The sequence below is a fragment of the Neltuma alba genome, unplaced genomic scaffold, assembly GCF_004799145.2.
Source record: "Neltuma alba isolate B1F8T4 unplaced genomic scaffold, ASM479914v2 tig00002809_pilon, whole genome shotgun sequence".
Taxonomy (NCBI): Eukaryota; Viridiplantae; Streptophyta; class Magnoliopsida; order Fabales; family Fabaceae; genus Neltuma; species Neltuma alba.
This window is the reverse complement of record NW_021633025.1, coordinates 47,815-61,943: the sequence shown is the minus strand read 5'-3', so window position 1 is coordinate 61,943 and position 14,129 is coordinate 47,815. Positions and strand designations below refer to the sequence as shown.

The window sequence follows — 14,129 nt, the reverse complement described above, 5'->3', positions numbered from 1 at the left end:
AGAAACTTTTTGATAAATTTGTTTTATGAGGTCATGATGTGCACTTCTTAAAATAAAATTTAAAATATACAACATGAAAGTGAAATTATTTTTTTAACCAAAGTGAAACTAAATTTAGACTATACAATTTTAGTATGGAGGATGAAGAGAATCTATTTCCTGTTGCAATGGAACCTATATTAGCATGTTTGTATTAGGAGCTTTAAGCAAGAACATGGATATATTCCATTCACTGATTCCCACCCCAATAATTAAAGAAAAACTTATACCCACTTTTTTAAAAAAATTTTTATCGGTGTCTTTAAATTTCTAAATAATAATTATATGATTTCAAATTTGATCACATATTTATCTTATAAATATTTAAAAAGTCTGTACTTATTTTCTTTTCATTTAAGAGCATAATATTTTTCACTTTAACTAACTTCATTTTGTAAGAAATAACTGGCTAATTTGCAAATGAAACCAATATTTGTTAACACATACAGACATATGATATTAGAAATAAAAATGGAAATGCAATTTATTGATTAATATTACATCTGGTTTTTAAATAAAAACTAGTTACTAATTAAGTAGATTAAAAAATTATTTAATTTTGTTATTTGTGATAAATGTATTTTTTTTCTAAAATATCTTTACTAATTAAGTGTATTAGTCACGATTACCATTTGATAAAACTTTTAACATGTGCAATTATTATAAAGGTTACTTTAAAAAAAAATAAAAAAATAAAATACATTAAAATCTTATATTTAAAACTAAATTAAAAGTTAAACTAATTTTCATAGTATGTATATAATTCTTTTTTATTTTGTGATAATATGAATCCAATCAAAATAATGTTAGACTGGGCTTTCTCCTCCTCCGGAAATGGGCCCAACAATAATTGCGGACTGTAGTGTGCCAGGTCAGAGAATTATTTTAATACTCAGTAATGATAATTTCACATCCAAATGTTCATCTTTGGAGCTGTCACTACCCATTGGAGAAATTATTAAAATTTGATCAAATGACTAAAATATGATAAAATAAATTTCATGTGATAAATTAAATAAATTATTTTTTGTTTATCCCTAGTACTTTAAGATACTTGTATCTAAAACACATAGCGGCTGTAAGGATTTTAATATGCTTATTATTATTTAAAGTTTAGTGTTAGTGGATGTCCGTATCACTAGAGAATAATTTAATGAGCAACTTTTGAAGCGAAGATCGGATCCTAATAACATCACGAATTCAATTAAGCTACCTTGGGAGCTCAACACCATCTGTTTTGTGGTCTGTGCTTGTGAGGCAAGTAGTTAGCCAATCAGTGATTTAATCATGAAATATAAATAAATTTAGAAAAAAATGGGGGAAAGTCCTCGATGAAAATTTTATTGGTGAGAAGAATTTAAAAAAAATTTTATATAGAAAATATCAGTATTTTATAAATTTTGTAGACATGGAGTATGTTTTGATTTAGGTCTTTCTCACAATTTTTTTTTTCAATTTAAAATTGCCAACCTAATGTCATCATAATACATGAAGATTTTTTTTTGGTGGGCTATAAACTTAGAGTATCCCAAAGCATATATCTCTAACTCATTTTGGAATCAAAACTAATATTTGTCGAATCAGAGCATTAAGATTAAAGTCTTCTCAATAAGTACATTTCTTGAGATTCAAACTTGTGTTATCATCTTTATAAGATGAGACCGCTTGCTATTTAAACCAATACATAAAGATTTTAATCAAACAAAATCATATGACTATAAATAATCTAAAAATATTGATTTTATTTTTTTAGCATTTTTCTGTCAAATCCAAAAACCATCAATGTTTTTTAAAGATCATTTTGTTGGTATGCATTTTTAAAGATCATTTTGATTCCTAATCTAATTTCATACTTTCACCCGATGACATTTCAGCCCATTTTAGTTCAGTAAAGTATTTTATGCATATTGAAATAAAATTCTTTTTATATATTTATTTTGTATATAATAAAATTATTTTTAAAATTTTAATTTGGTTTTATCCGAACACCCTTCAATGATTAATCATGCTACTAGTGAATCTAATCAATAGAGCCAGGACGGGCCGAGCTCGTCTGGCAGGCTGGTTTAGGCCCGAAAATTAAGAGAGTTGGGTTTGAAAATTTTTCCCCTCAAATGAAAAACATGCCTTACAGGACTGGCCTTGTAGGACCGAGGGCTTAAATGGGCCAGTCCTGCAGGGTCAAAGGTTGGCCTGTTTATGCACTTTTATAATTTTTGGTTTTTTAAAATTTGTTTGTGTAATTTCAATATTATTAATTTTTTTTATATTGTTAATAGTATTTCAAATATTTAGTTATTATTATCATTTTATATAATGGTTTGATTTATTTAGTTTTACACAATAATTTATCCAATTAAATTTTTAAACGATGGTTAATTTAGATTTTAATAATGATTTGATTTACATTATATGTGTTGATATTTTTAAACTATATATATTTGATAAGAGAGTAGTTTTATACTTATATAACTTGTTATTCTATAATTTGAATTAGAAATTTATAAATTTCAATAATAATGTTTCTCAAACTAAAGTAAAATAATAACTAGACTGCAAAATTTAAAAGCGAAATTCCTATAAAAAAAGAAAAACTTGATATTTTTGTTACGAAAGAAAAGCATACTTATAAAGAAGAGTAATTGTTTTTTGCACATTTACACTATAGATGAAATTTTTGGATGTTGCTATCTTGTTAATGAATATTTTAGATGTTCTTAGATGTTGATGGATATTTATATATGATGATATTTTGTATTTGTGATTTAATTTTATTTATATTTATTCTTTTATTAATAATTTCATTGGTTTATTTCATTTTTTATAAACAAATGAGAAATATGAAAATAAAAGTTTTTCTTAAACAGGTCAAAAACCCGCAGGCCAATCCTGAACTCGTTAACTTAAGGGTCGGACCTAGCAAATTATGACTTTTTTAGATTTTGGCTCTGTAGGGTCGGCCTCTTTAAAACCTACTAGTCCTGCAGGGCTAGTCCGTATTCTCATCTCTACTAATCAACAATGGAATCATCGGGCTCAATTCTTTAATTAATATGATAATTAAAATACTAACTTAAAAAATAAGACATTGTAAAATACAGATCACAATGATTTTAGTTATGAATATATACTCCTTCCGATCATTAATATAAGACTTTGTTTGACTTTTATTTTAATATTAAATATAAGGCTCTAATCTACTTTGTTTCTTATATATATATTTTTTAAGATAGTCCATCTAATAATGATAGTTTAACCAATAAACTTGATTAGCAAAGATATTTTAAAAAATAATACTTATTTATTACAAATAATTAACTTAATTTATTTTTTTAATTTAAAATTTTAGTTTGGTCCCTTAACTTTAAAAAGTATATTTTTAGTTCTTTAAGCTAAAAATTGTTAGTCTTAAATGACATTTTTTTATAACAATTAGAGTTGTTTTGAATATTAAACTTAATATGTTAGTATTTAGTAATGTTTTATTAGCATTCAAGAGTTTACTATCATAAGTTTTTGTTAAAAATTTTAGGATTAGAAGACTAAAAATTTATTTTTAAAATTAAAAAATTAAAAAAATACTTTAATTTTTAATTTATTTAAATTAGTTAATTAATTTTTATATTTAACAGCGGAGGGCTAAAACATAATGTGGGCCCACCACACCATATTTTTTCCCCTCTTCTCCTGTGCAACAATTCACAAATTGTTTTGGCCAAAAAACAAAAATTCACAAATTGGATTACTCATTGTTCCTTTATCTTCCCCTTTCGATTTCGAAGGGTTTTGAATCTTTTGATCGATCTCCTCAGTAGTTTCTCTCCGATCAACGTCAAATGGCTATTCTCACAGTCCAACTCTTCTCTCCCAAATTCTCTAACTCCTCTTCAACGAATCTCCTCATCCACAACCACAAGCTCAGAACCACCCGAGTCTGGTGCACCCGCGGCTTCAGCGACGCGTCGCTTGCATCGGAGCTCGCCGCCAAAGTCGCCAAGATCAATTCCGACTTGCTTAAGACGGAGGAGGCCATGAAGAAGAGCCGAGAGATTCTCTTCGGAGAGTTGTGCGAGTATCTTGGCTTGAAGGAAGACGAGGTGAAGCACAAGTGGAGGAAAATCGACGGAGAAGAGAAATCGGCTTTGATCAAAGCGTTTTTGGAAAAGTGGGGTTCGAATTTTCACCCCTTATCTGCGAGGTCTGCGAAGGAGATGATGGAGGAGTATTTGCATGAAGAGAACGATTCTTCGTCTGTGAAATCATCTTCTGATTCTTCTGCGTTCTTGTTTCCTGGATTGAAGAGGTTGATGGGGTTTTCTCAATAGCAAGTAAGTGAAGAAAAATCACGGTGTTTTTGTTGTTTATTGATCAAAATTTGATAGATGAGAATGAAAGGCGTATTTTTTATAAATTAGATTGCTAACTTGCCAAGAGCATAAATTGATGGGTTAACTTTAATGTGAAGTTTCCGGTTAAAAGAGGAAACTTTAATACAAAGAGAATCTACGTGTCACGCCTTAGTTGAGTTTTATGGATTGTTATCCCGTCTCCTATTTCTTATAGCGACTCTTTAAAAATTAAAAATTCAGTTTTATCTTTTTGTGCCGTCTATTGTTTCTCCCCATGTATTACTATTCATTGATTTTATATCATTTTAAAAAAAAAGATGCTAACAGTAACCTTTTTTTTTCCTGAAGCATCCAACTTGAAAAGTTTAGGATACTAAAATCGAAATGGATTTAAACCTTATCTCTTAATTGGAGTGGTACAAATTCTGAAAGCCTTGGTCTCCAGTAGCAATCCCATTGTTCTTCAAGTTCGTGAAACAGCAAAGATATTGGTCATTTCGTGCAAAACTAGCATCTCTTATCTGTCAAAGTACTCTATCTGTATTGTCTTCTATTCTGATTTAAGTAGCTAGAACAATGACCTCTATTCTGAATAAGGAATCTAGATATTTGTTACCAATAACTAGTGGGAACTCTGTGGTGCACTAAGTAGAGAGACATATTGAAGTTTTTTATACTTAAATATAGACAAAATGCAAAGACAGTTTTTATCATGCCAAGAGTTTAGCAGGCACCTTCTACGACATTCTTGATAAGGCCACATTATAAAAATGTCTCTCTTAACTCTCGGAGATTAGCATATTCGCACAGTTTGGGTATTTAATTCGGTGCACGCAAGTGAATAACTTACCTTTGAGCGTGATGGAGGTAAGTTGGTTGAGATGCGCATAAATTGACTAAACGCTTGTTTACAGTATCAAACGCATAATATGGATAGTGAGGGGAGAGAGGAAAAAGTGGAGAGGATCTGTTTTGCATGACTCTAAAGTGGGATTTAAATTTTCTGCTTTACTTAGTCGGTATTATACCATACTGTACTGATAACCTGCTTTGGCAGACTCAGAGCTCTCCTGAAAAATTCCTGGTATATGATTCCTGATGGAGCAAGTGCCTGGTTCATAAGGTACCTATTACTTTTATCATCAAACCCTCCTGCATAAGTAAAACCAGCTATGAGGATTATAGACTGTATATAATGACAAGGATTTTGAAAAATATTGAAGAAACATATGAATCAAATGGGAAAACAATGGGATACACAATACCATGATATTAACAAGTTGTTTCAGTTGTTCACTCCACTGGTCTTGTGGAATGTGGAACAAAATTGATGAAAACTAGAGGAGCCCTGTACATTACACGGTCTTAGAAAACTGTTCACAGTTTGTAAATAGTGCTACTTGTTGTAAATTCAAGATCTTAAATTGATGATACTGGTGTTGATTTTTTTAAGGCATCCAGCTCTATATGCGAAGCAACAACCCCTTGATTTGAATGAAATTTTGCATGAGAATTTCGAAATCCCAATTCGAACATAATAATAATGGAATAGAGGTGCAAAACGTAATGCAAAGTGGATTGTTTTGGTGTCTTGTGATTTGTTAACAGTAAATTACAGAGAGAAACTGTGCCATTCATGCTTATAGTCTGGTTTGTGCGAAATTTTACAGATACATGGATTTGGATTTGTGAGCAAATTTGCTTGGTAAGCTCTTTAGCTGTCGTCTGATAAATTGGGGAGACATCATCTCAGAATAAAGGGAACTCCTAAGCACTCCTTCAAACAAGAGGCAATCTATTCCTTCATCTTTTGTTCCTTTGTAGCTACAAGTTCATGCACAATTTAATTGTAAAGTATTAGCTTTGTTCCATTTTAGAACTCAACGAGCTTTAAATGAATCTTAAGCTCAAGATTTGAACATATTAAGGATTCCCATGTTGGTTAGAGCTAGGTTGGAAAAAAATTGTACATATATAATAAATATTTATTAAATTAATGGTTTAAAGTTTTGGAGATGAAAGCGGTATCAAGTCAACTTGTGTACTTAACGTCAAATTCCAATGAAATATGAAGTCTAGAGGATTTCAATCGTAGTTTGAAGCTCCTCCAAGTTCCAAAAATGATGTTAAGAGATAATCCAATAATTATGTTAACAAAGTTGTTGCCGGCAGAAAAATAGGCTTGTAGCTTTGTCTTGATGGCAGGACTCATTTTATATTTCTGTTGATGTGAAAATTTCAATTCGAGATGCAGAACGAGACAAGTTCTTCTACATATTTATTTTTTGTACTATAAAAGCACGTTTAAAACTATGGTTTGATTTCTATCCAAATACCTTAATCTATCTTGGGAATTAGGAAAGTATCCCATATCTGCCTGTTGATTTCTTTTTGAAGGCATTTCTTCATGGCACTTGGACTACACGAGTATTAGGTCTTCAGTTTTCTTTGTGCTCAGGAATCAAAGCCCGGACACTTTTACCACCTTCAAGTTTAAATATAAGATTTACGCAGAGGGTTTATTTTGCTCTTAAATACTTTCAAATTTATAAATAGCCTTATTGATTGCGCATAATAAGGGATTTCCCATTAATGCATAAATGATGTACATAATCTAGAAAGAACATTATAAAAAAAAATCAATACACATTTCTTACAAATGATTTGACTTATATTTTTAATGTCGTCACAAATTAGTTATTTAGCTCTTATATTAATGATCTAGTATAAGATAAACCTCAAATATCAAATAACTCATTTCATCTCAAGTTAACGTATAAATTATACTTTTTTTTCACTGTTATTTTTTTCTTTTTAAATACCTGAATAGAATATGATGTTCAAATTATATCTACGTGAATACATGGATAAGATGGAATTAATTAAGTAGATGTAGCGACAAATAAATGATAAAGAGTACTCTAAGAAATTCATAAACTGAAAATGTTCAAAAACAATTTAAAAAAAAAAATCTCCAACAATTGTTTATACAATTTTTAAGAATGATTATCTACAGGCATCGAATATCTACATAAAGGACATAGATGACTAATTTTTAGCCACTTAACAATACAATTATGATGAAAAACATGCTGACATGGCATCATAGAAACATCTTCATCATCACAGAACTCTTCACAACAAATACAACACTCCTTGATGATCTTCTCATTTGGATCATTCTCATTATCTCCTTCAAGCTTCCTTTTGTTGAGTGATTGAATGCCTTCTTCGCACGTCGGAATCATTCTTATCTCATAATCATTCATAACAACATCTACGAGGTTGATGTTCCTATGCAATTCAACAACAACATCAACAGCAAGAGGAATCGCGATGAAACAATCCTCAAAACGAGAAGGGTAAGGATGATTATCATCGTTCTCGAGACATCGTCGAGCGTGATCGATGATCTCAGGGATCAACAGATCGAGCACTCGAGGTTCGAGGAGATTGTGGGAGAGGTTTCTTCGCAGAAAACTCGAACCGTTCTGGAAAAACTCTTTGATTGAGATGTAATGGGAAGAAAGCGGCAATGATGGAATATTGATCATATGACCAACACCATGAGAACAACGTTGCATGAGCCGAACACAAAGCTTGATCTCAAAATTTAACATTGTAGCTTTGTGGTATTGAGCAGATATGTTTTGGAAGGCTTCAGGAGTAGAAGGTTTATCAGAAACACGATAATAGCACGTTGCAGTGAGGGTGGACATGATTGATACAATGGGAATTTGTGAGTTGATTGAGAGAATGCCAATGGGGTGGCTGTGTGTGTGTGTTTATATATTATACATATATTTATAGGCTCTAAGTTTAATATATATATATATATATATATATATATTGAAAAGATTTTTTAAGATAAAGTTTATGAAGAGAAAGATATGATTATTAGTTTTAAGATAACATGATAAAATCAAGAGAACGGTTAATCTAAGTGATATATTTGTTTTTTTGTTGTTTATAAATTTTTATTAATTGGTGCGTAACAACTAACAAATACTAAGTATGTTGTTATCCTTTTTCTTTTGCAAACGATGAATTTTTTTTTTGAAAAATTTTAAAATCTGATTATTCATTATTATTTATCATGAAAATTCTAAAGGAAAGATTGTCTATAGTAATTTTTTTTTTGTTTTCGGGCAATTCATTAACTCAAATTAATTATTATTCATCCAAATATCTAATATGAATATTACATGACAATAGGCTTACAAATAAGCAGAGGTAGAAAACTCTAGAATTACTTAAATTAATGACTAAATCCTAAGCAGAAAAGGAAATTTAAAACAAATGACTTTTAAGAATAGCTTGATAATCAAGATAAAATAATTTAGATTACACATACAAATGGATCTAATCATTGATGACAGGGATGATAGAATCCCTTTAACATATTTTATTTGATTATCTCTTCATCAATACCTCGACAAAATAAGTAAGTTCCTGCTTTTAAGAAACAACAAATACAAAATAGGAAGCTACAAAAGAGAAAAATAACTAAAATAAATCTAATTCTAATTAATATCATACAAGCCATTCTTACTGCTTCATGAGCCTTCTAAATAGATGTTCATTTTACTATTCATTTTCATAAACATAAACACTAAAAAAAAAAAGTGATAAGCAACGGAAGTTTTTATTTAGCAATGATTAGTGATGGGACAGAATTAATAATAGAATGTTTCCATTGCTACTTTGTGGCCAATCTAATTTTTTTCTCAAAATTAAAATGCCATGTGGTGCCTCTACCAGCCACCACCTCATCACCAGTGATGATTACAGGCCACCTCTACACGTCACTGTCACCTCACCTATGTCGTCATGTGTCACCATCTCACCTTCATGCGTCGCTAAAATTTAGTGATGGAAGAACTCTGTGGCTAAATTTAGTGACAAAATTTTCGTCAATAATTTGCCAGAAATTAAAGACGGAATAATTTTTTGTCGCTAATTAATGAAATCATCTTTTTAAGCATTTATTTAGGTTTGAACAAGGTTGAATCATGTTCTCAAACTCTCACATACTATTATGGCATGCATTTAGGCCCCAATCTTGCATTTAATAAAGTGCTTTTTTCCCACTTGTATTTCCACAGTGTAATTCCTAAAATACCCTTATACAGTGTCTAAAATACTAAATTACCGATAATGGTCTCTTGATTGCTGTGGGTTCTATAATTGATGTATTATTTTTTATTTTAAAAAAAGATTGGCTGTATAGATATGGAATGCTTTGATATTTGATTAGTGTCTGTGTTTGTTGATTTTGTTTCTGCCTCTCCATGCTTTGATATTTGTGGGGTTTCTCTGGTAAATTTGAGCAACTTAAGTCCCGTAGTTGTTAGTTGATTTATAAAAGGTGGTGGTTGCTTTGTCTTGAGTTTTTATGCTCTTAAGGCTACATAGGTCCATTAGGTTCATGGTTTTGCTGTTATTTCCTTTCGCGTCACTATTTCGTAAGTAAATCAGAATGCAACATTTTGTAGGATTAAACGAACTCTTTTTTTCATAGTGATTATATTAATTCTTCCGTTTTGGAATATAATGTTGGGAGGCCATGACATTGAAAAATAAAGATGGTTTAAAGCAATTGATCTTCAGGAGTGATTAAGAGATCAGATCAGGAGTAAGTGGTATTGGAGCCAATTTTTTCTGAGAGCTAGGGATAAATTTAATAAAATGAAGAAAATGTTGGTTTAAATAATATATTTAATTTGTTTAATTTCTGGTGTTTAAATATAATAAATATTTTGTTATCCCTTCTTGGAAAAGATGAAATGTTTTTTTAAAAAATTGCAGTATTTATCGATAATTATTCCCATGAAATCAAGAAATTTTTTAAGGAAAATTTGGTAAAAAATCAGTAAATTTTAAAAATTTAATTGGCTAAAAAGACCTTAATTTGAGCGAATGTAAGTATGATCCGTAAGTGTAACATATCTATATTGCACACAGTAGAAGATATGTTGTACGCATGGATCATACTTATACTTGCTCAAATTTAGATCCTTTTAACCAATTAAATTTTCAGTAGTGCTTTTTTTTTTTTTTACCAATTTCCCCAAATTTTTATAGTTTTTTTTTTGGCTTTCATTACCCTTTATATCTTTTTTGTACTATTATAATTGTAAGGACGAGATTTTTAAAAATATTGGTTTTGATAAATATTTTTTCTAAATTTTATTCCCAATCTTAATTTTTAAAAGCAAGACTTGTGAAAAATGTTAAATTATATATTATGGTGATATATAACAGACCATTTAAGTATGTTTACCCAACATTTTATAAGCTTAATAACCCATTTAAAATATTTTAAAGCTGTGTTAGCAAAAAAAATTTGAATGTCTTTTTAACAATTTTTAAAATTCAATTACTTAAATATAAGTCTTGCCCATGCCTTATAGTCATGACATGTTACCCTTTTGCAATTAACAATAAAAATTATTAGTAATTTGGCTTATTATAAGTAGTAAGAACTCTCATTTCTTAAGAAATACTCTTCCGGTCTTAAATATAAGATCCATTTTGTAGTGTAAATTACATTAGAAAATGGGTGTTATATTTAGAATCGAAGAAATACTATTTAAAAATATAAAAAAAAAGCCTGGAGTACAAAGAAAAACCGCCAAAACCAGATACACAATAACAATATTATCATCAATTATTTTAATTACAAGATCTGTAATCTTTAGTACAAATTAACTCGAAAAGTATTTAGTTCCCCTGGAGGATCATGAATCGTGAATGACTCTCCAATGCCAAATTAACTCGAAAGGTATGGGCACAAGTCCAATTATCCAGTGCCTGACAATACCTATGACTATACAAGCTTATCCAGTAAGCCTCAATGAATGGTATAACACATAATTAAAAGAATAAGCCTCCAGAAAACAAATCTCTCAGTATCTCACCAAGTTCCGACCAATTTGAATCAAGTGTGGAAGTGTGCAAAAGAAGAAATCCGTCTACTTCTTAGTTCGTTCCATCTTTACTTTAATCTTCTCTTCCAACAAGGACACTTCTGTCTCAAGATCAAACATTCTGTTTAGAGCACGCATATTTTCAAGTACTTCGCTCAGTGAACGATCATCATTTCCATCACACCTCAGGTGTTGCATAGGACCGTGAAGCAGCTTCTTCACTATGCTCATACTGAGGTCATAAATGGCTTCTTTCTGCTTCTTTGAAATGTCACCCCCCATCTTGGACAAGCATTTCTCCATCTCAGAGGCTCTGATCCTTTCAACATAGGCTCTAAATTTCTTGATGGTGGGAACAGTTTCAAGTGAGTCTTTCCAAGCTTCAAACTTGTTCAATTCTTCAAAGATAATTTCACGGGCTTCAGCGGCTTTCTGAAGCCTGTCCTCCTTGTTAGCTGCAACTACTTCCTGAAGGTCATCCACATTGTAGAGTTGTGCAGTATCCAGACCTGAGACACCAGGTTCCACATTCCTAGGAACAGATATGTCAACGAAAAGCCTTCTTCCCATGCCTTGGTCAACTGGAGGAAGCATTTGCACATTCTCTTTTGAGAATAATGGGGATTCAGATGCAGTGCATGTGAATATCACATCACCTTCAGCAGCACATGCAAGGGTTTCTGAAAGAGGTCTGTACATTATGTCAACACCTTGCAGCTCTTGGCTAATGGCATTGACTCTATCTTCAGTTCTGTTAACAACAACCATTCTATTGCACCCTTTTGCCACCAAGTGTTTGATCACAAGTTTTCCCATCTTCCCTGCTCCAAAGACTACTACTCTGGAATTAGCAAAGGAAGACTCTGGAAGCTTCATGAGAGCCAGTTCCACAGCAGCTGAGCTGACAGAAACTGACCCCGAGGAAATGTTTGTCTCAGCTCTTACTCGCTTTCCAACAGAGATTGCCTGCTTGAACAACCCACTGATTTTCCTATCAAAACCAGCTACTCCTTGCCCAAGTTTTACAACTTGTTTTACCTGAGCAAGAATTTGACCTTCCCCAAGCACAAGAGAATCAAGCCCCGCCGCTACTTCAAACAGATGTTGAGTGGCATCCTTGTTGTATAGCAAAAACCGGTGCTCACAAAGCTCCGCTAATGGAACCCCACTTTGCTGCCAATTAAGAATGACATAACAGTAAGTTCTATTTATCTGTCATGGCACATGATTGTCACTGAAACTGAAAATTAAGAAGTATAGCGTTTCAAGACAGAGCATTTTATATAAAGCAGGTAAGTACCTTTGACATCCACTCAGTCACTTCTTTAACACCACGGTGTTGAGAGAGTGCTACCACATAAATCTCCATTCGGTTACATGTGCTAAGAACAGCAGCTTCTTCTATATGGTTTAAAGCACAGAGTTCTCTGATGACTTGAGGCCACTGTGCTTCAGGTATTGCAAGTTTCTCACGGATCTCAACCGGAGCAGTGTGAATGTTAAGCCCTATGACAATGATGCTGCTCCTTTCCTTTGTATACCCTACAAGAGAAAGAAAGCAAACAGGTTAACCCCTCAAATAGAAACACTGATAGATTTCCGCAAGATCTGCAAAAATAACATTAGAACACAAGGAGCTGTATATAATTTCGAGAATTCAACCAAGTAACAGCCCTCGCCTTACCACGGACTCAAACCAAATACCTAACAACCGTTTTGCAAATAATGATATGAACACTTGACAATTAAGTTGGATACGCCAATCAGAATTCGCCATTCTTCTTAGACTAACGATAGTTAAGTCAGTCTTCAATGAGAAGGGAGCCGTACCACGGATCGACATTAGTTCCTAAATTAGAATTTCACGGTAATTTGAAGCGCTTCCATGTTGATGGATCAGTGCATCATCCGAGCTTTTAGCATAAAGCATTAACCATTTTGCAATTACTCACAGAAATATTTTCAAACACTTAACAAGTCCGATAATCAAGCAGAGAAACAACATAAAGCAGAAAGAAAGAATCAATGAAAACATGAGGTGTAAGAGAAGACTCACTGTCAGCCGCGGAAGACTTAAGCAACTCGAGAGCAGAAGGGCCAGAAGGCATGGAATCAATCTCATTTTTCCGAACAAAATTCTCGGAAACAACCTCGCACCTAAGGTTAAACGAAGCAGGCCTCACAGAAACCAGAGCCTTGGAATGCAACGATCTAGAACAAAGCTTAGCCGACGCCGGAGAACGGCGTGATACGATGGCAGGAGAGGCCTCAGTGCGGAGAGATCGAGGGAGAGAGGAAGCGGAACCAAGCGCAGCCGCCATCGACGGAGGACGACGGAGGAGAAACGGCAGAGAGAGAAGGACTCGGGAACCCAAAGCGAGAGGAATGGAAGGAGAAGAATGAGAAGGAAAAGGAAACGAACATTCAGAAATGGAGGCTGAATATACAAATAAAAGGGAAGTGGGTGGGAGGCACACGCGGTGACCACATTGTCATATCGTACAGTGAATTCAATTAATATTTGAATGATGCCCTGTTTTTTTGCCTGAATATTTCAATGAATTGAACGCGTGGGTTTAATTAGTAAGCACATGGCCCATGCCCATAAAAGGCATAGAGTTGAAAATTGTTTAAAATGTTTTAAAAAGGTTGGTTCAATTAACAAGAACTTAATCTTTTGTCCAAAAGAAAGTAATAGATACTTAACCCTTATTTAAAACTTCAAATCCCATTTCTAGTAATCAAGGTATTAAAATCCAATCCAAATCACATAGTGATTGTTTATCATAATTTATGAGTAACTTTTCAACTA

General features: G+C 32.3%; 2 protein-coding genes across 4 annotated transcripts; one reads left to right on the top strand and one right to left on the bottom strand.

Moving 5' to 3' along the window:
• Positions 1–3,763: 3,763 nt before the first annotated feature.
• On the top strand, positions 3,764–6,415 carry LOC114738182 (uncharacterized). Of its 3 annotated transcripts, XR_003739498.1 has the most exons (3): positions 3,764–4,367; positions 5,446–5,511; positions 6,059–6,415. XR_003739498.1 is itself a non-coding variant. In XM_028926217.1 (2 exons), the coding sequence occupies exon 1, from the start codon at positions 3,876–3,878 to the stop codon at positions 4,362–4,364; it is 489 nt and encodes a 162-aa protein (XP_028782050.1). In that variant the 5' UTR covers positions 3,764–3,875; the 3' UTR covers positions 4,365–4,367; positions 6,059–6,415. The 3 variants fall into 3 exon arrangements, 2 of the variants coding, with proteins under 2 accessions (XP_028782050.1, XP_028782039.1); XM_028926217.1 differs by lacking the exon at positions 5,446–5,511; XM_028926206.1 differs by lacking the exon at positions 6,059–6,415 and having other exon boundaries at positions 5,446–5,819.
• Positions 6,416–11,249: 4,834 nt separating this feature from the next.
• LOC114738208 (glutamyl-tRNA reductase 2, chloroplastic) lies at positions 11,250–13,705 on the bottom strand. Its single transcript, XM_028926236.1, has 3 exons — positions 13,374–13,705; positions 12,618–12,859; positions 11,250–12,490 (listed from the first exon to the last, which is right to left on the bottom strand). Exons 1-3 carry the CDS (start codon positions 13,636–13,638, stop codon positions 11,363–11,365), a joined length of 1,635 nt encoding a protein of 544 aa, XP_028782069.1. The 5' UTR covers positions 13,639–13,705; the 3' UTR covers positions 11,250–11,362.
• Between the last annotated feature and the right edge of the window lie 424 nt (positions 13,706–14,129).